At 41.0% G+C, this 21,858-nt stretch overlaps 1 protein-coding gene across 2 annotated transcripts in view; it reads left to right on the top strand.

Moving 5' to 3' along the window:
- The window catches only part of shank3a (SH3 and multiple ankyrin repeat domains 3a), a 183,565-nt gene extending 161,975 nt beyond the window's left edge, over positions 1–21,590 (top strand). Inside the window, exons 17-27 of one of the 2 annotated variants that reach the window (XM_068313427.1) lie at positions 2,418–2,493; positions 4,569–4,651; positions 5,774–5,898; positions 6,191–6,326; positions 9,628–9,708; positions 10,282–10,409; positions 10,635–10,740; positions 11,273–11,799; positions 11,891–12,074; positions 12,171–13,995; positions 19,985–21,590. In XM_068313427.1, coding sequence (XP_068169528.1) covers positions 2,418–2,493; positions 4,569–4,651; positions 5,774–5,898; positions 6,191–6,326; positions 9,628–9,708; positions 10,282–10,409; positions 10,635–10,740; positions 11,273–11,799; positions 11,891–12,074; positions 12,171–13,995; positions 19,985–20,555 — 3,842 coding nt within the window. In that variant the 3' untranslated portion in view covers positions 20,556–21,590. Of the gene's footprint in view, positions 1–2,417; positions 2,494–4,568; positions 4,652–5,773; positions 5,899–6,190; positions 6,327–9,627; positions 9,709–10,281; positions 10,410–10,634; positions 10,741–11,272; positions 11,800–11,890; positions 13,996–19,984 lie in introns of both variants that reach the window. The other variant, XM_068313426.1, reaches the window with a different exon arrangement.
- Positions 21,591–21,858: the final 268 nt, after the last annotated feature.

The following is a 21,858-nucleotide window of genomic DNA, read 5'->3' as shown; positions in this document are numbered from 1 at the left end:
TCTAAGAAACCCACAGGGAGATCCCAAAGAGAGGCTCTTCCCAGCAGTGTTTGGGACTAGAGAGTAATTAAACTCATAGTTTAACCACATTTCGTAAAAGCTTTCTCTTAGATTTACTACACTTTTAGTTGCGTAGCAAATCAAATTACTTGAATAAACTACAATAATAGTGAGATATAAATAACAACTGCTCATCTGGATTGATATTTTTCATGTACATCAAGCAAGCAGGACATTGTTTTGCAAATAATTTTATGATTTACAATATTTTACGTTTCGTATTAAATTACAATTTGTCTCATCCTCCATTCAAAAGAAAACCACCTTCCAGACCTTGCACTTCCTTCTCTTTGAGTTAGCTGCTAACTTTGACTTCCTGCTGTTTACCTTTCCCAGTTGTCAGTGGCATACAAAACATAATACCATGTTGTTACACCCATGAACTTCCCTACCGACTTGACCTTGACTACAAACCCCACTACTACAAACTCCTACCCTGACTGCTGCCTCAGAGGTGGTACAGCAGTTACCACATTTGCCAAAATTTACCACGTGTCTATAATGCTCATGTTTCTACATTAGAAAATAGAGCACTACCTGCAAAATGGCTTTACTTCAGCTGCACACCCATGCATGATATACTGACATGAAAGGATTCATTCTCCTCAATTGCTATGAAACACACCTTGCTAATTTGATATACTATTTAAGCTGCAACGCTCTACCTGTCAGTGCTGCTAGTACTCTGTTTATTTGGCATTGACTGCACATTCAGCCCCACCACTACCCCGACATCAAAATTTATGTTTGAGGCTGTCGCCCAATAAAATTGAGAGACAATAGGGTTAATACTGCAAGAAATTAAAACAAATTGTATAATTTTTTTAAAAAATGCTTTGGAGTAACAGTTTTAATTTCAACAAAAGGGTGTGAAATACACCTTTATAATGTCATCAGGAGATGACTCACTGTCCAAACTGACTGAGGGGCTGGAGCTGGGAAGAAATGGCCTTGCTATCAAACAGGTATAGTTGGGGTCTTGTCTTCAATGGTCTTTTCATACCATAAAAACAACCTCCTTCCTGTAGTCCTTCATGTGTGGTGAGAGGATGACACCCAAACATACCTTGTGCAATCATCCTGAAATCAATGGATCTGTATGAGTCACAGTCATTGACATTCTACGACTCTTGGCGTATGAGTATCGCAGCACAGGCAAATAAGATGAAAAGCAGAAAAAAACAGTTTCAAAAAATAGATGTAGTCAGCACAGTTTTAAGCTGTCTGTCATCCATATGAACAGTCAGATAGACAGGTTAAGGTGTATTTGAGGATTCCTCTTTTTTAAGTTTGCATATTAATTTTCTTCTCTTCCATTTTCATTCACATTTTTTTTTCTCATTTACTCACATGCGGGATAGCTTAACAGCCAGGCTGGTGATTTTGTGAGGTTACTGTCACACAACCACCAGACTCCCCTCACTCTTGCTGGGACTGCTTTGCCCAATTAACTGTTCCTGTGCAGTCTGAAAGGGTCTTGGGGTGTGAAGTCAGCAGATTCCTGTGTAGTGAATGTGCAGTGTGTATTGTTGAGATTGAGAGAAGGCATGAATCTAAATCAGCACTCCCATAGGACAAATCTACTCACATGCTGACAGGAGCAACACACACGCATACTGTACACACACTTGACATTAATTGAGCTCAACATGATTCCCATTCTACTGCCTTCTCCGGATTTAAAAGAAGGACTTTAAAGGCAGCGTTATGCAATTATTTTCCCATTAAAAAAACAAACAAACAAAAAATGCGGACATTATACTGTGGTAGGTTATGATAAATGAAGCATGTTAATGATAATTGACTCTCTGTGGTAGCTCAATTTCTCTCTGTGCTAACTGAATTGGATTTTTTGTTTCTTCTTTTTTTGCACTAACATGCCAACAGCCACAGTGGATTCAGTCTTTGTATTTGTGGATTTCTAGTTAACTACTCACTGAATCTATTCACATGTAAGCCACGTCTCAACAATTTCTAATTTTTCTTATTTACTATTATTCCTGTGGAAAGGTCATTCAGGAATTCCTGGAATACAGTATGGTTGCATGTGTTTTAAAGATGTTGCACTGCTCTACAAATTCAAGCTGTGGATAATGTGACATGGAAACAAAAAAACTTTTTTCTATCCTTTCTTCCAGTTTAACTATACAGGATACTTTTTTTAAAATTTGTATTAATGTAGTTATGTATAGCTGCAGACAAATTATCACATGATTTCATGAGGATTTGATGAATCATTGCTCTATTTTGACTGTGTGTGTTGTCAAGTTAGACTCTTTGACATGGACTTGCAGTACTATAGATGAGTATTAGAGGTAGTGGATTGTCTGTTTCAAAGCAGTCCATGTGTTTTACAGAGACCCGAGAGGACCGCACAAAGAGACTGTTTAGACACTACACTGTGGGATCCTATGACAACTTCACCTCATACAGGTACAGCCTCTTTCTTTTAGCTGGCATGCTAGTGCAATGTGCAGGATATGGAAACTGTATTGTCATCTGGCAGACTCCTTCCTCACCTGAACAGGGCTAATAAAGTCTGTGACAGTGTTGAAGAGTAATGGAGCTGCTGCCACCTAAAGGCATAAGACTGCCAGTGCACTGAGTTCAAAGTAAAATGGATATGAAATTGGCACATCTACAATGTACATCAGCAACACACATGTAGCCTATAATAAATGTTCTATTTGCACACATGTGAACACAGGCACTGTACTGTGCATTATGATTCATGAAAAACTGTCACCATTAATCTGTTTTATTTTACTACCACATCTTTGTTTTTGCCATCTGTCTCAAGCAAACGTTAACCATGTAGGAAGTGTTAGAGCTCCTTCTCTACTGAGAAGATGAGATCTTGTAGATGAGCACTGATTGTTTGTTTCTTTGCTGTGATGCAGTGTGTCACTTTGATATGCAGAGATAGTCTGAATGAGCATTGTTACGAACCACATTTTCATTTTTTCATGAAATGTCAGGGTCTTACAATCTAGATATACTTGGATTAAATGTCACTTCTAGTACCAGAGCTCCACGTTTGAAGAATCAGCATCACGCTACTTTTTACATTTCACCATGCAACCTATAAGATGAACTGTACTGTGGTATGAGGACTATTAGGAACACAAATGTCAAGGATTGAATAATTTATGGAAATCTTTACTATTTAAAGTTTCATGTAAGCGGACAGATTCCTGACAAAGTTAGTTAGCATACGGTGTTACTGTTAAAGCATAGTTCAAAAAACAGCCTTGTAGTTATACATGACACATTCTTCCATGCATATTAATTGGTACACAAATGGATAGAGAGCTTCTCATGAAAAAAAAATTTGACCTCCCTCCTGCAGAAAAGTTTGTTCCAGCACCAGCAGCAGGGGTTCTGTGTTACCTTGGTAAGTCTTATAGAGTGACGTGGAGAGTGAGGTGAAAGCTAATGGATATTATAACCACCCACTAAGAATCAATCTGACTACTCACCCTTTACATCTGCCTCATCTGTGAGACTGGATGCCTAACAGAACTGAAAAAAAAAAACATACGACAGCCTTCAGTTTTCATCGAGGTGTTCAGGCTGAAACATGTAAGCAGTCAATGAGCAGTGTGACAATAAGGGAAAATGCAAGTAGTACAGGAAATGCACTGACTTCTTTGTAATAGGTCTAAGCTAATGATTTGCATTTAAATTGTGTCAAAATTATATTACTTTATTTTATATTTAAATTGCTTTTTAACTGATAGACAATAGAGTTGTTGTTTTGTTTATCCAGTCATATATGTAGATTTAAACCATCACAATTCAACTCATTTTTTCCTGTTTTGGATAAGAGAGATGGGTATTCTGAATTATGCTGATATGTCCTTTGCTGCAAACACTACTTGACTGACTGCTATGCTTTGGTTTTAGTTTTCAGGCTTTGTACACAAATGCATGGCTTGGAAAATAAATAAAAAATTGCATATGGGGGATTGCACCCATTAACAACGTTGCACCCATTAACAACTCCTTAGCACACAACTCGAGCAATGATGAACTTCTATCTAAGTCATCTTTGTCAGGTTCTTGAGCAGAAACCCTTCAAGTCCTCCTCAGTTCCAGGCTCAGCTGAGGGATCAGCCAAATGAATGATTCGGTCTTAGGTTTTATTGCTCAACAGGGTGATTAACAGGAAAGAAAATACATTGTGTGCGTGTGTGCGTACAGGCATAGGTGTGTGTGTCCCATTTGTGAACACCACCCCCAACCGGCCTTGTTACACCCCTGTCCTCCCGTTCCTCTCTCTCTCTCTCTCTCTCTCTCTCTCTCCCTCTCTCTCTCTCTCTCTCTCTCTCTCTCTCTCTCTCTCTCTCTCTCTCTCTCTCTCTCTCTCTCTCTCTCTCTCTCCTCTCTCTCTCTCTCTCTCTCTCTCTCTCTCTCTCTCTCTCTCTCTCTCTCTCTCTCTCTCTCTCTCTCTGTGTGAAGATGGTGTTGAATTCATATGTGCTGTCCCTCGCCTCTCTACTTCACAGTGACTATATCATAGAGGAGAAAAATGCCGTTTTACAGAAGAAAGAAAATGAGGGGTTTGGCTTTGTTTTGCGGGGAGCCAAAGGTGAGATCCAAGCATATACACACGCACACACACACACACACACACACACACACACACACACACACACACACACACACACACAAAGATACCTTTGCCAAAACATTCATGTCCACTACCTGTTTTCCACATTTTGATGTGAGAAACAGTTTGTTGATCTGAATCAGTGTGTCTCAGTCTGTATTTCTACTGTGTGAGTCAACAACACAACCAGTTTCAGTCAACATTACACTCCAATGCACTCAGACGTGTGTGTGTGTGTGTGTGTGTGTGTGTGTGTGTGTGTGTGTGTGTGTGTGTGTGTGTGTGTGTGTGTGTGTGTGTGTGTGTGTGTGTGTGTGTGTGTGTGTGTGTGTGTGTGTGTGTGTGTGTGTGTGTGTAGCCCCACTGGTGGCGTCATCCTTGGCTGGGCTGTCGACAAGCTGTTCCATCTGTTCCCCACACATGGCGTTCAGCTTTAGCAGAGACACGCTCCTCTCTCCCCTCCTCTGTTATTTCTGTCATCTTTTCCCTGTCTGTCCTTGCTTTCGTTCCTCCTCACTGTCCTCCACCTCCCTCTCATCCCTCCTGTCCGTTATTCTCTTCAAATACTTTTCTCTCGTACCTACTTCAGTTTCCTCAGACATCTCCTCTCCACTCATCTCTGTAGTCACAAACTCATTTTACTTGTGCACGTGCCAGCTCCCCCTGAGCTCTCCCAGCTCGGACTGGTTACCATGGAGACCCCTCTCAGGCACCTTGCCAGGAGTCTGAATGTGCGTTACTGCTCCATCACTCACTACTATGGATCTTGGCCCACTTCTCTCTCTTTTACTCACTCTGTCTTTTGGTCATGAGTAGCCCACCCACCAACACACACAAAAACAGATACACACACTGTAGTTCACTTAACGGTCCTTGGAGGGGTGTCATGTGTGTGTATGATTTAGCTGGATTCATTCCAAAATTAAATGGAGTTTGTGTAGAGCATATTCATTTATCAAAGGGTGCTTGTGTGTTGTATAATTATGTGAGTGTGTGTTTGGAAATATTTATGAAATTGTGAAAGTAGGTGCCTGTCAATATACGGAACAGACAGACACATTGTACTGTCCTTGGGTGGGTTTTCCTCCTGTGTCTCCTCAGCTGAGACACCCATTGAAGAGTTCACTCCCACCCCAGCATTCCCTGCTCTTCAGTACCTGGAGTCCGTAGATGTAGAGGGAGTGGCCTGGAGGGCTGGTCTAAGGACAGGAGACTTTCTTATTGAGGTAATGCAGGACAGAACACACTTCATCTTCTTACTTCTGTGAGGTATGATTGATGTACTGTGATACATTTGTGGATATAATACACTTGTTTTTTTAAGATTGCTGAGTATTTTCAGCTTAAATATCAAGAAATGATGATACATTTCTAATAATAATTTGCTTGTTAGTTATCAATCAGAATAAAATTTGAACATGTGTAAAATCCCTCCCTGTTTTAATTTGATAACTTTTTGACATGTGCAGTGTTGTTGATGTGTCACATTCTACTGTATCTTTGTGTATGTTATTTCAGGTAAATGGAGTGAATGTAGTGAAGGTGGGACATAAGCAGGTGGTGTCCTTGATCCGCCAAGGAGGGAATAGGCTGCTGATGAAGGTGGTGGCTGTTACACGCAAACCTGAATCTGAGGAGGTTGTTCGTAAGAAAGGTAAAGACCAAATGAATGGGATACACACCTCTGTGCACTATTTCCATCTTAGCTTCATATTTCCCAAAATGTAATGTTTATAGTTATAATGTTTTCTCACCAAAAACATAAAACATTCTTATCTGAAGCCATGAGAAATCAGTTTTGTTATAATAGTTCTCTGTAAGCACCGCACAGCTAAGAAAATGCATACATGAATTAAAATAAACAATAATTAAAATTGAAATTTTGTAGTTGTTATTCCGCGGTGCACTGGCATCGTGCCCGGAGTGTCCTGCCTCACGCCCTATGCCGCCGAGATAGGCTCCGGCTCCCCGTGACCCGCTGCGGCGGTAATCTGAAGATGACTGACTGACTGACTTGTTATTATAGTGGTTTCCTTAAAACTACTCAGGGGTTTAGAGAGGCAGGTTTTTGTTCCTCACAGGAAGTTTTACGTACTTCCAAATGAATTTTCTAACCGTAAGTAATGTGCAGAGAGGACAACAATGATTGTGTTTCTATTGTCAGGGAGATTGGTATCATGTTTCCCTGTTGTAGATTCATGTGGTTTCCATGTCAACTGCAGCTCACAATTATAGAGCTCCCACACAGCCCTTTGACCTTAGGACTGTGCACTACAACTCTGTGTGTGTGTGTGTGTGTGTGTGTGTGTGTGTGTGCGTGCGTGCGTGCGTGCGTGCGTGCGTGCGTGCGTGCATGCGTGTGTGTGTGAAGTGCACCTCCTTTTAAATTTCTGAGATACAGAGAAGATGATAAATGAGCATGACCCACTTTTATTGGACAGTGCAGTATTAGCTCAACTAGTCAAGGCCTGATGGTCACTCTTCTTTGTGCCTTTCAGACATGTCTGCATCTCCGCTTCCTAGTCTGTCTATTAACCATCACTCTAATATTTTAGATTTATTGCAACTTGGTATGGCTGTGAATAAAATGTAACATACCTTTAATAAAAAAAGACCATCTTAATAAGATAAAATATTCTTTTTGGTGATTTGAATAACAACCATTTCGGTGGATTCTGCTTGCACATCTGTTATACTTTAATGGTATGTTCCCAATATGTTTTACACTACATTGACTGGCTTTCTGGCAGGTATTTAGCGAAGAAGACCAATAACTTTCTCCTTTCTGTTTGTTGTACATGTTATCAGATGGTTGGCTTAATTTCATAACACTGGAAACAAAGACAAATAGTTTGACAAAAGAAGCACAATCCACTTCCACCAGCACCTCTAAAACTCAATATGGGATACTTTGTTGATTCGGCCACTATCGTGTTGCTGTTGTCATGGTATTCTACCCAGATCATCTACCCTGTTTATCAAGTGTCATTTTAAAAGCTTCAGCAAAAATTAATCTGCTACATAGTTTCCTGAAAATAATATGCTAGGCTAGGCTAACTAGAATTTAATTGACAGATATCAGAGTTGTATTGATCTTCACACCTAGTTTTCAGCAAGAAATCAAAGAAACATACTTCTTAAAATGATGAGCTATTCCAATAAGGTTTTTGTCTACCCTCATTTGAGATATGAAATCAGTCTGAAGCTGCATAGGCATAGTTATTTTCTACAGGGTTACATTGGTGGCTCATGGTTGTTGATATTTGCCTTTTGGAATTCCTTAGTCTTTTATATGTTTCTTCAATCAAAGATATTTGGTTTCTGTTCGTGTTTGAGATGCTTAGACCTAGATATTTTGTAGATGGTAAAAGAACTGAAGTACACTGAACTGAAGACTGGCTAATAATATTCTGGTATAGTGATTCAATTCTAGGCAGACAAGAGTGTATATTTAGTTTTTCAGAGATGGGAGAGAACAGGATTCTTCCCTCCTTGTCTTAATATCTTCCACCCTGAGCAATGTTCACCCTCTAGCAGTGCAGTGCTCCCCCAACAGGACTTGCTCTTCATCATTTGCCGCAACTTTGCACAAATACACAGACACGCTCTCAAACACAGAAACTTGCAAGCAAACACACATCCAAAATGCACATTCTCTGCACCATGCAAGGCATCACTCCTGCCATCGTCGCCATGGCAACCACACTGCACGTTTGAATTAAGCATTATATTACAGCAAAAGCATCTCTCTCCCTCTGACTCTGTCTCGCGGTTCCTCTCTCGTTCTTCATCCTTCTCCATCTCCTTCGATCCCTGTTACTGTACCAGAATGTGCAGACTGGTGAGGAAATGAAGATGCTTGGTATGGACTGTGCCGAGGATGGCGTATGTACACTGGATCTGCACCTGATGACGACAGCCTGGTGGTTAACCACCAGGGCATCTGTGGGATTTAAAAATTTATTGCTCTACAGTCGTGCATTGAGTGTTAGCATTGGTTGATAGAGACAGAATGGGATGCAGTTCATTGTATTGTTGTTGTACTGTTAGAAAACTTGAGATTGTTATTGCTCCAGTATGTGGCTTTATGCTTTGTTTGACTGTTCCATACCAGGTTGTTGCAGTACAATAAGCAGACTACTGTACGCTTAAACACATGCAAATTTTAGTTTTAACTTTTCTAGTTTTTGTGACTGTGTAGATGCATGTAAAGCTCAGGTTTAATTGGAGTGAGATAATAATAACCAAACTGTCTCAGGTGTGTATTACAGTTGGGTGGCTCACCAGGGTTTTGAGGTGTAGTCTGCAGTGCATCATTTTCCTGAGCTGTTGAATTTACTGTCATCTCTTCAGCTGTTAGCCCACATGACATGCTATCATGCGTTAGGGTATATTGTCTCTGTAGCTGGATGTGGTCCTGCACATTGGAAGACGTGTTTGTGTGTGTAAGCCAGCGTGTTTTTGTGTTTGTGTGTGATACACACCTGCAAGAACAGGCAGCAAATTTAAAATAATATGGATGACTTTATTCTTCTTTTTTCCACACAGTTCTTATTCATACTTCGTATTGTGGTGGACACATTCTATTGTTTGGCGTGTAATGAAAGGATTCAGAGAAGCAGGGACATCACAGGGTCTGGGCTTTACGGGACTCAACATAAAGCAGTTCTTGCAACGCAAAGACTAACAAACTAAAATTTTTGATGACAGAAAAAACAAAAAATTTACACGCCATCAAAGCTAAAGAGGATAAAACATGAAGAAGTTGACCTCAAACCACAGCCTTCACAAGGTCCAGACAAAGTATGAGGCATCGGCTTCATCTGAACTCCAGATCAAATTGAAGACCAGATGGATTGATCGTCTCGGGAATGTCAGGAGAACTCTGAGTCACAAAGCCAAAGGATTTTCATCCCCCTCAACTTCATCCTCAACACCATGCCTTGTCTTCACAGCTCCCCCACCACCCAAGAGAGCTCCCAGTACTACCCTTACACTGCGCTCTAAGTCTATGACTGCCGAGTTAGAAGAACTGGGTGAGTGCCAGAGACCTGGCATCCAGACACCATTCTATTTCTTTTCCTTCCTGTCAGATTTCTGCTGTCCCTTTGTCATTCAAACTTGGTGTGTCTTCTAACTTAGAAATAGTCACTTCTGTTGGCTTGTTTTTGTTCTTTTCCCTCCTCTGCTGATGCAATCTTTTTCCCACCAAGCTTCTGCTCGGAGAAGAAGAGGAGGTGAGTCTGGAGAAACAGACGCCTCTCTGAACTTAATTAAGATGATTTATCACTGCTGTCATTTTACGCAGTATTGATTTAGATCAGAAGAGCAGAACACTTGAAATATCTTTCTTCATCTCTCTCCATCTATTTCAACCCTTACTACTTATCACCTGATGGCTTTAAGGAACAGTGAACATGTAATGCAGTGACTTTGTAAATTTTATAGGCAATGACCTCACATTTTTGAATATAGCTAAATGGTGGCGATGCCTTTTTAATTACACTTTGTATTCTTTGTACTATGCTTGTAATGTCACAAATGATGACACAATGTCTCTCTGGTCTTATGTCTCAGTATTTAGTTCTGCCTCATTTCCTTCTGAACAGAGAGATTAGATGAGATGTTGGCATCCCAGGAGTCTATATTGCGTTCTCAGCCCTCGGAGGCAGATTACAGAGCAGCCACTGTCAAACAACGACCCACCAGCAGGAGAATAACACCAGCAGAGATCAGTGTGAGCACTCCTACACACAGCACACTCGCAGACAGCATGTGACACTATGTTGCCTTACATTTGACTCGGGCTTATACATAACATAGTCAAAGCAACCAGGCAGGACAACACTTTATAACACTACATACATTTTTGCATGAAATTTTTTGAACAACAGATTTCATGGTATTTAGAGTACAGTTTTTTGATGGTGTTTAAATTTCTTTCGATGTTGTTCTGTGACAGTCACTGTTTGAGAGGCAAGGAATGACTCTACATGGGGGTCTTCATCCAGGCATTGAGAGAGGTCACATTCCACTACCAAAGGGGATGTCCAGGACCAAGTCTTTTGGTAAAACAATCACCCATCCTGTACATTTTCAAATCAGATGAATGATAGTGGATCTTATGTACAGTAATGACAGGTAATATACTGTATATTCACGTCAAGTAGAAGATACATAAAGAAGTGTGATTGTTTTTCATGCATTGTATTCTTCCTCAATGAATAGCACTGAAAAATACAGAAAAACTGAAAAGCAACCAGTGCTAGAACAAATTTCCGAATAATACCAAAATCAAAGGTTAGGAATACACATTAGTGTTGAGTTACATGTTCAGAATGTGCTGATTTTCAAAAACAGTTGTATCAGTAGAGATCCTTTTGGAAAAGTAGTCACATGCTTTATTACAGCATTTTATAGCTGCATTTGAAACACCTGATACATTAAGTGTGTCAGATAACAGGTTTTCAAACAGGTGGGTTGTTTTTTGTTTTTTGTTTTTGAAGCAGTTGAATTTCTGTTAACAGCTGCTTGAAAAAGGTCCTTTTCATGAGTTACCTCCCTGTCACCGGATGATCTCTTTACACCTCTCCTCATCAGGTGCCACTGAGGAGGATCGGCTGTCTGCTCTTGCAGGTGAGCACAGGTTTCCGCGCAGTTCCTCTATGACAGACAGCCTCCGAGATCACTCACAGCCCCATCCCATCCCTCCGCCACCACAAATGGCACCTCCTCCTCCTCCTTACTACATAGACACTGGTCCTCCCCCAGCCTTCTGTCCCCCTCCTCCCCCATCCAGGACACAGAGTCAGGGCCATGAGCCTGGGGGACGCTCCAGCTTCAAGCCCTCTTCCTTGGACTTGCCTTATGAGGCTGCTCAGCGACAGGCCACGCACATCGAGAGACAAAAGAAAGCTCGTTCCATGATCATCCTGCAAGACTCTTCTCATCTACCTGTAGAACCTACAGAAATTCCCCGTCCTTCTGCTGCTACTCCACCTGAGCGAATCAAAAGGAAGGGTCGGGTTATTGACAACCCTTATGCTAATGTTGGTCAGTTTAGCATTGGTCTGTATGCACCTACCAAACCCCAGAGAAAGAAAAGTCCCCTGGTGAAACAATTACAGGTAGGTTACATAATGGAGTCAGTCTATTGTTAATTTTTGAGCTTGATGCCAGAGGTTACTTGTCTTTGACATGTTTTTGGTCATACTGTAGGTGGAAGATGCACAAGAAAAAGCTAGTTTGGCCTTAGCTGCTGCCCACTCCCGAGAGAGCTCACCCTCAGGACGACACCCCCATGCCCATGGGCACACACACACCAGCCGTGCAGACTACTACCAGCAGCAATTGATGGCTGAGCGAGAGCATTTACGTGCCCAGGGAGAGATGATGTTTCATGGTAAGGGCCCTTTTGCTGCTGCAATTGCTGGAGCAGTGAAAGATCGTGAGCGTCGCCTAGAAGAACGGAGGAAATCCACTGTCTTCCTTTCTGTAGGGACCATGGAAGGGGCATCTACCACAAGTTCTGATGCCCCCTCTCTAACTCAGTCTCACTCTATCGATGAACGGATGCTTTCCCGGGAGCTGGGACAGCTGCCTCCTCCTGCCTTGGCACTGAGCCCTTCACCCAGTGGGACCACTTTTATTCATCCACTCACAGGAAAACCCCTGGATCCCAATTCTCCACTGGCTCTTGCGCTGGCCGCAAGGGAGAGGGCGCTGACATCCCAAAGCCAGTCCCCAACTAGCAGCCCAGAGCCTAGGACTAAACAAGAGCGGGTACAACCGGGCAGAATATATATTGACCCTCAGACCAAAGAGTCTCCACTTGGGGAGGGGGCACCAACAACTCCACCTTTCTCACCTAAAAGCGCCAAGGCAGTGGGGCATGGAGTTGGAATCTCCCTGACATCAATATTAGTTGCCCAGCCTACCAAACAGCAGTGGGTCACATCACCATCACCTGGATCATTACGACAAGAAATAGAAGCCGTTGGTGAGGAGAGGAAAGAGGAGAAGAGACTGGAGGATAAAAAGAGTATGTTGATCAGTATTATGGATACATCACAGCAGAAGACAGCAGGTTTAGTCATGGTACATGCTACCAGTAGTAATGGCCAGGCTGCGGTGGTTGGTCCAGAACTAGAACAGAAGCCTGCCCCAAAGTCCGCAGAGCCCAGCAAAAGTCCAACTTCCCAGGCAAAATCTCCCAGTCCTACACTCCCCCAACCCAAGGTCCAGCCTCAAACTCAGTGTCCTGCCAGTCCAGCCCAAGAAAAGAATCTGGCTCAGGGAAGCTCAGAGGAGGATGTGGAGCCATACACGGTGACCTTGCCCCCTGCGATGTTGACCTCTAGTGATGAGGAAACCAGAGAGGAGCTACGAAAGATTGGAGTCGTTCCACCCCCAGATGAGTTTTCAAACGGGTTGTTGGCACAGACACCTGTACCACCAGTGTCCCCAACTAAACCTGACGCCTCTCCCACCACTCCTGCAGCACCAACACTGCAAACTCCCATGACACCACCAACCCCAACTGTGACCGCTACACAGCCTCAGCCTCCCCAGCCCCCACCTCCATCCAGTGCAGCAGCTGTCTCAGGGAAGCCCTCTGATCCTCTGGAGCCCCCACCAGTGGGCGAGTCTGGCTCTGCAGCTGACTCGGGCGTGGAGGAGGCTGACACACGCAGCTCCAGTGAGAAAGAGCGAGACCACCATCTTGAGACCACCAGCACTGTCTCTACGGTTTCTAGCATGTCCACATTGTCCTCAGAAAGCGGCGAGCCTGCTGACACACACACCACGCACACCTCCTATGCCGATGGCCAGACTTTTGTGCTCGACAAGCCGCCAGTGCCTCCTAAGCCCAGACTGAAGTCCCATATTGGAGGCAGTAAAGGCCCAGTCACCTTCAGGGACCCTCTGCTGAAGCAGAGCTCTGACAGCGAGTTGCTTTCTCAGCAACAAGCTGCAGCCCTTGCTGCTGCTGCAGCTGGGGGTACTGGGCTGCCCTCAGGTGGTTCAGCATCAGTGACTGGATTAGCCTCCACTAAACCACGCTACCTCTTTCAGCGGAGGTCCAAGCTGTGGGGGGACCCGATCGAACCTCGTGGATCAGGGGTGGGGTTTGGTATTGGGAGTTTGGGCAACCTTGGTGGGCTGGGACTGGGTCTGGGTGCGGATGAGATAACAAAACCATCTGTTATTGGGGAGCTCAGTTCCCGTCTGCAGCAGCTAAATAAGGACACAAGGTCACTGGGAGAGGAACCACTGGGAGCATCACTTGACCCTGGCAGGAAATCACCTGTGACAGGTGCCAGGTAAGATAAAAGCTAGTAAGATACCCCAAACTTGTATTTAACCTGAGAGCACATAGTCAATTGAAAAAATATATATATATATTTTTTCATTCTTTTGCTTGTATCAGGCACAAGAATTAGCAGACTATAGTAATTCCAGAGAACAGGTCTCAGTGTTTCAATTGCATAAGTACAGTAATCCTTCGTTACTAATGGTTAATGTACTCCATGACCACCCGTGACAAATGAAATTCTTGCGCTGAAACATAGTGACCAACTCTTTATTTTATTATTTACGGCAATTTAAACATTTATGAACCCTCCACATACTAATATTAGACCGCTTAATATCTTTATTACCTTTTCCCATACTCTTATAGAGTGTTTAAAGCACTTTTTTGTACATAAATGTTTAAATTATCATAAATAATAAGATAAATAGTTTATTGCGCTATTGTGAAATTCATTAAGAGATTGTGGTTCCTGGAACACATTAAACACGAGGATCGATGGTACACTGTATACCCTTTTAGTTACACACCTCTATAACCTGATGAGATATAATCACAAAACAAAAAGCAACATTTTCAGGAGGCCAGAGGCACAAAAATGTGTAGGTCAGGGTAAAATGTTGAATTCAGGGGTGTCGCGGGATGTTGCAGTCTCTGACTGCCTTGTTCTCAGATTTGAATCACCTCTTTTTGTTCTTGCAATATCAAGTCCACTGAAAGAGAGGCTGCAAACACAGACACTTTCACTTATTACTGAAGCACAAATATAAACTTTTTATAGACAAATTTAGAGTTACAATCTGGCATTTCTTTGGAACGACTGATATCTACTAAAGAGATCAGAGGTCACCAATAATGCTTGCATAATTGTTCCATATGGTAAAACTATTTTTGATGTGTTCCATACGTTCATATTGATTATAATATGGTAATATAAGTGAAGAAAAACACTGATACACATGGTAAATGCTTGTTTATGTAAGTTGGGTTTCTTTTTCTAATACCATACCTGAAACGTCAATGAAGTTCTTAATCTTATATTAAAATCCCTGCAGATATGAGGAAACCGAAGAGAGTAAACCTTAAGGGTTTCGCAATAGGGTAAACTTTTTTTTTTCATATTAAACCATGCTAAGAAATTTAACAACAAATCCCATTAAAACCGAACAATTCTGTTTCTTGTATATCTTTTTAAATATTTGTTACCTTGTTTGCATCACCAAATTTAGTCAATTTACAGAAATAGAGATTTTTATTTTTCATTTTAAATAGTGACGTATGTTGTAGTAGTAGTAGTACCGTGTTTTTAGGAGAAAATATTGGGATATACATTATATTTCAATTGATTGGCTTTTGTCTTGGGTCAGGGTTAACGTAGCATTTTTTTTAAATGTTTTGTTCATTGAAATCAGCCCAGGACTCCTGAGCATCCTTTTAAGTGGTTTGTACACACAGATACCATAATGTTCAGTTAGGTCTATTGGGTTTTTGTGTGCTCGAGTAGTTTGGTGGGGTGGGAAGATGCAAACAAGGTAACAGGGCTTGGAGGCATGCATTCCTTGAGGTGTTATCTCATGTGTCACTCACTGTCCCTATCTGGATTCCAAGACTATAATCCTGCTAGTAGTTACCCTGCTGCTTTTTCTTCAGCTTTCCCCAAACTTCATGTTCAAATATTACATTGACATCCTGATAGCCACAACTCTGATAAAAATAAACCAAGATCAGAAACTGTGGTTTCTTACTCATCACTGCTTCTCATCCTCCTAGTACTGTATATATGATAACTTAAATGATTCAAGGATGTATTTTTACAATATTTGAACATGACTGAAGTATATTGGTGTGTTAATATCGTTATCATTCACTCGTGAATTTTGAAATAATAGCACCAGTAAAGAGTCCTGATGTTGTCAAGTGTTCTGAGATGTCATGCGCTCTAATTGTCAAAGAAAGGCATCTTGTCCATCTATTCAGGTGTGTTTTCTCAGGTAAACAATAGCCTACTTCAACACTGCTGTATTTTTATAGTTTGATTGGTTAGATATTAACATCTGGCGTTTCGAGAACTACTGCTGTTTTTCCTGGTGATTCTTTTTGTTTTAGTCTGCCATGAAAAATGTGGCTTTCAAACACCTAAGGATTTATTCAGATGCAGCTGATTCTTATATCATGTCTCATCTCCTTTCTTCTTCTCTTGTTCTTATTTATGTTCTTGTAAATAGCCATAATGAAAAAAACAAACCCTTACATTTTTCAATGTAATTTTCTTCTGATTGAAAGAGAATGAAAGATATGAAGAGAATATGTGAGACTGAGAAGATGTGACATTACCTTCACACAATGGAGTGAAATATTGATGTAGGAAAAGTAATGAAAGTATTTAGAGCTGCAGGTTATTGGTTTGTGGTGGTGAATATCAGTTGACAGGCTTTTGTCATTGTAATAATCCTCTGCATGGGAGTGACAGTGTAGTTTGATTTCAACAGAAGTCTCCTGCTACACTGCAAAAAGACCAATGTTAAACTAACTCCCAAATAGTTTATATAGCTCTGCAGGTTCTGGAAGTGAACCAACACATTTTAAAATAGTTATACATTTAACACTGTGCCAGAGTTCTTTGTCTAACCTCCAAAATGGAATTTAAATTAACATGATGGGAGCAGACAAATAATACTGCTGAGATGTATTTTTTATATCCTACTTAGAGTTAAATTTACTTTCTAAAATATTGAGCTGCCTACAATGAACTATATTGTACAAAGTAATATTTCAAAGAGATGTAACTTATTTTACATTTTCATTGAAAGTATAATTTAAATTTGTCACCTGAAACAAATTGTGAGTCACATTAGAAACTAAACTGTAGAAGTGATAAAAAGAGCCTTTATTGCCAGATTGGAAAGCCTATTAATCCGTACTTACTTACATCCCGCTTCAAAGCAGTGCTGTATTGTAATTGTCAGTGTTCGTGTGTTCGTTCGTCCGTCCGTTCGTTCGTTCGTTCGTTCATCCGTTTGTCCACTAAATATCTTTGAAACCATCGCAGATAGAAAGATGGGGGGAAAAAACATTACTCAGGCGGCAAAGGAGATCTTTCCTTGACTCTCTGATTCAAAAAGGTCCGCTGTTTAAATCGTAATGTGTGAAAGTCATACTGCAAGAGCTGAAATCTCAAATTCAGTTTTTGCTATGTACTTCTTCTTGTTGCATCTGACATCCTTTATGCATTAATTTTGTAAGCATAAACTTTTCTGTCTTAAAACGTTTGTAATTTTGTATTATATTCTGATCCATTTACCAGTGTTGTACTAATGTTAAATAGATTGGGCTGAAAAACTCATTCATTCTTATTGCTAAAGACAATGAGTTACCGGTAATGAAAAGTCAACTTGTCATCTTGTATAAGTGAAGAAAATCAGCCTTTAATGTTTTATGTTTCAACATCATGATGTCTTGATGGAGAGAATAGCCATATGAACGACAAAGTATTTGTAACACTCACTCCTCATTGGGCTAATTCTTTGCCTGACATTATCCAATCAGACTCATTCCCACCACAAACGTGCTGACTCTTGATTTTTCTCTGCTCTGACATAGTTGATCATGCACACTATTATTTCTTTCCTTCCTTACCTCTGCATTTGATTCTCCTCACCTATATGAATATATGTTATAAAACGTAGGCATCCCAGTACCCTTAACTGTAACATCAGTCCATCTTGTGCCCACCGTCTACTGTGTGCCCCATTTAATCCCCTTAACAACACACACGCTTCCACAATTTGTCTCTCTTGTATCCACTTTGTTCACACACTGTAATCACATGCTGCATCATAGATTTAGGTGGTTTAGACACCTGTGCTTTTTATTTTATTTAAGTTGTACTCTTTGATATTCTGTTTTCTCTATGTGATTTACATAACTTTGTTTTGTTTTTCAGTGCTTGTGTTAAAGTTGGACATGGTTCCTGTCTGTCTTGGTTAGTGGACACTGTAGGTCTCTTAATTCACTGTTAAAAAAAAAAGTACACAAGAAGAAGTATTATTTTATTCATTTGACAACACATCCTTTACATGCAAATTGAATACTACTGATTGAATAGTACATACATGAAACATATTAATAGGCACGTTGGCTAAGAAGTAAAATATATTTTATTACTAATTATTGAAAAAGTACCAAAGCACACACAAAGGTCAAGGGACATGTGCCTGCTTTTTTATTTGTTCATTCATTTATTTGTTTATTTTTCTGTGTTTGTGAATAGTGATGTGAATAGTGTGCTCATTTCTCTCTAGTGTAGCCCGCTGGCCAGTCCTTCAAGGGCTGAAGCTGACTCTGCTGTCTTTGTCATGAACACAAACACATATACACACACACATACTCGTAGACATGCACACACACACACACACATACTCACACACACACACACACACACACACACGCACTTGCGCACATGCACAGGACAGGAATACACACACACGTGTACACATATACTCGTGGACCAAGTCAAAAAGTCTTTCACGTGTGCACACATGCACTCACTCACGCACATGCACATGCACACGCACACACACACACACACACACACACACAAAGGCAGATGTGTAATGCATGTCAAAGACAGCATAGTTAGTTGATGCAGACAGTGAGTCTGGTTTGCAGGCTGCGCCTCATGGAGTGATGCTAACATTCTCTCCCATTGCTCTCTCTCTGCTCACCTTGCATGCTACGCCCTGCTGCTCTGGTCTGATTGGTCTAGAACTGACTGTGCATCCAGGAGGGCAGGAAGACTGTGTAAGTGTGCATGGAGCTCATATCACATCTGTCAGCTCCCTGTAGTCTGATATTTTTTCCAACCTTTGCACTGCCCAGTGACCTTTGCTTCTATCACACTCCTGATCTCACCCAAATCAAAGTTCCCACATTGATACAATAAAGGGAAAACTTGTATTTTTAAGTCCCACTTAAATGCATGAATAAAACAGCAACAACAAAATAGCCTCTCTGCTCCTCTTTGCTTCCACCAAGTTAGTTTTTGTAGCCTTAATCACTAATTTGTCTGCTTCTCTTTCCCCACCGTCTTCTACTCCATTACATCAGTAGTATAGTAATGACCAAGTACAGATTTTCAGGGTGTTGTAAAAGTGTATCTTGCTGTTCATTTTTAAATTTGTGTTAGATGTAAAAAGGTAGATGAAGCAGGGATTTATGCCAAGAGGAACCAAGAGTGTTTAGGTAAGTTAGCTGACTTTTTAAAAATTCCTTAAAATGTTGGGGATTGTAAGTACAAGTTCATAAAAGGTACTACGTAGTTTGTGAACCTCATCATTACCTATGACTGTGTTTTAAAGACATAAAGAGCCTTGTGTTTCCTCCACATACTGTGTCCTCTCAGTGTTCTGTCTGCTGTCTGTACATGCAGACAAATATGTGTGTTCATGTTTACAGTTTGTTTTTCAGAAATTTAAAAATTAATTGAGTGCTTTGAGGTTAGTGCTTATCAGAAGATTAAAATTTTGCGTAAAATTTTACGTAAAATAAAATTTTACATAGAAAAACCTGTTCTAGCTTTTTTTTCTTTCTCTCTTTTTTTTTAGGGAACAAGTCTCCTTGGAATGAATTAATCAATGAAAGAGGCTTTCTAGTTAGGTTGACTGGCTCTGAGTGAAAATAGTGCCATTCTTTTGTGAAAGGATTTTTTTTATAACTCCTTCATGTTTCATGATTGTATAGTAAAAAGATTTTTAATCCAAAGTTATAAATAATCCAAAAAAAAACATAACAAAAGCCTGCAGCTTGCTGATTTGATGTTGCTAGGACAGGTAAATTTTTCCCGTCTAACAGTATTAACCTCCAGACTACACCAACTAAAACTGAAGATCTTTCAGTGTTATATATGTGCTACATAACCCAAAGTTTGGCTCTTTTCTTTTTTATATGTTCACCTTCATTGAGCATTCCTAAAACCTCCATTATGTCTCTATCTCCACCAGACTTTTCAGCAGCCTAGGTGAGCTCCACACCATTTCTCAGAGAAGTTATGGCACGACATATACCATTCGCCCTGGCAGCCGTTACCCCGTCACTCGACGCACCCCAAGCCCAGGTTCAAGTTCACCTGATCGGGGTGATCCTCTAGGACGATTTACAAGCTTTGGTCTCCCAACCTTACCTACTGCAGCACCACAAACCATCCTTAAATCATCTAGCCTCAGCCTACCCCAGGAGCCAAAAGAAGTCCGTTTCGTAATGAGAAGCTCCAGCGCTCGTTCCCGCTCCCGGTCCCCATCACCGTCACCTTCCCATTCCCCTGGGCTAGGGTCACCACTATTAGCTCTCCGACCCTTCCACCAGAAACCCCTTCACCTCTGGAATAAGTACGATGTCGGAGACTGGCTGGAGAGCATCAATCTGGGGGAGCATAGAGCAGGGTTTCAGGAACATGAGATCGAAGGGTCTCACCTCCCAGCTCTAACCAAGGATGACTTTGCAGAGCTGGGAGTGACACGAGTTGGACAGCGCATGAACATTGAACGAGCGCTAAAAATAGTGCTAGAGAGCTGACCCCTGCCCTGAGACATAGCATCGGATGGATAGAAAGATGAAGAATGGACAACATAGTAAGCCAATGAAAGAGAAATGATGGGATTTACTCCTCTTTTACTCTGGCTGCCTTTATGTTTTAAAACATTTATGCTTATCTGCGCATCCATAAAGATTTTACATCTCATTCTTCTTTAAAATCCTGTACTTGGCCCTGCACTGAAGAGGAGGAATCAATGCATCCATCCTCCTCCACTGGGCCCAGAGTGTCTGCCGACCACGTTGCCAGCATCAATTAGATTGGAAACCAAAATGGGCTCTGGTCTTTCTTTTCCAAAGAGAAAACCATGAGCTCCAAATGAAACCATTGATTAATGAAAGCTTCAGTTTTTCCACTCACCGTTCCCTCTTCCCCTCTCTACCTCTATCCCATCAACCAGTAGGTCTCTGAAAAACTTTTTGCAGTTATAGTAAATGAGGAAGAGGATGTATTTTCCAAACAGAGAGCTCAGTTGCCTTTCAAAATATTTATAAAGAGATCCACACTGAAGAACATAGGACAATGGACATAGTGCTGAACAGCTTTGGGATGGTGTGTCTTCTCTACACCTGCTGTTGTTTTTAAACCGATGACTTTCAAGCCTAGAGCTGGAGCTCCACAAAAAACCACAGGAGAAAACCACTCCGCCTTGGTACAGAGACTGTACTATCTATTATATTTGGAGAATCTTTAACCAACACTCGTGGCTTTTTTCATAATCAATTTTTGGTTTTCCAAAGGGAATATAGTAAATAAGTATTATACGATATATATATGTATCTAAATACTATAGCTTTCAGAAGAAAATACAATGTTGAAAAGAGGAAATACAATAATTCTGCACCCATTTTTGGTTTTTAGAATAGAGGGCAGAGAAAAACTTAAATTTGTTCCACCATTACTTAAGAGAGAGAGAGAGAGAGAGAGAGAGAGAGTGTGTGTGTGTGTGTGTGTGTGTGTGTGTGTGTGTGTGTGTGTGTGTGTGTGTGTGTGTGTGTGTGTGTGTGTGTGTGTGTGTGTGTGTGTAATATATATATATACAGTTTATACATATACTGTATATACACAGTATATATAAAATCACATTTTTGTTATAGATAGATATACAACTTTCGTATGGTTACCCTCTCAAAAATCGTAGCATGGCAACTTGCATTGAGTGTATTTTTATTTTCTGACAGTCTTCCTTCATACTAAAGGGCATCCCATAATGTGAGGCTAAGATCCAACTTGACATTTATACCTACTGCTTCAGCTACAGACTTCACTGATGGGGTTCTGACT

The sequence above is a fragment of the Antennarius striatus genome, chromosome 4 (assembly GCF_040054535.1).
Source record: "Antennarius striatus isolate MH-2024 chromosome 4, ASM4005453v1, whole genome shotgun sequence".
NCBI classification, from domain to species: domain Eukaryota; kingdom Metazoa; phylum Chordata; class Actinopteri; order Lophiiformes; family Antennariidae; genus Antennarius; species Antennarius striatus.
The sequence above is the reverse complement of the archived record's forward strand: the minus strand, read 5'-3'. Positions and strand labels throughout refer to the sequence as shown.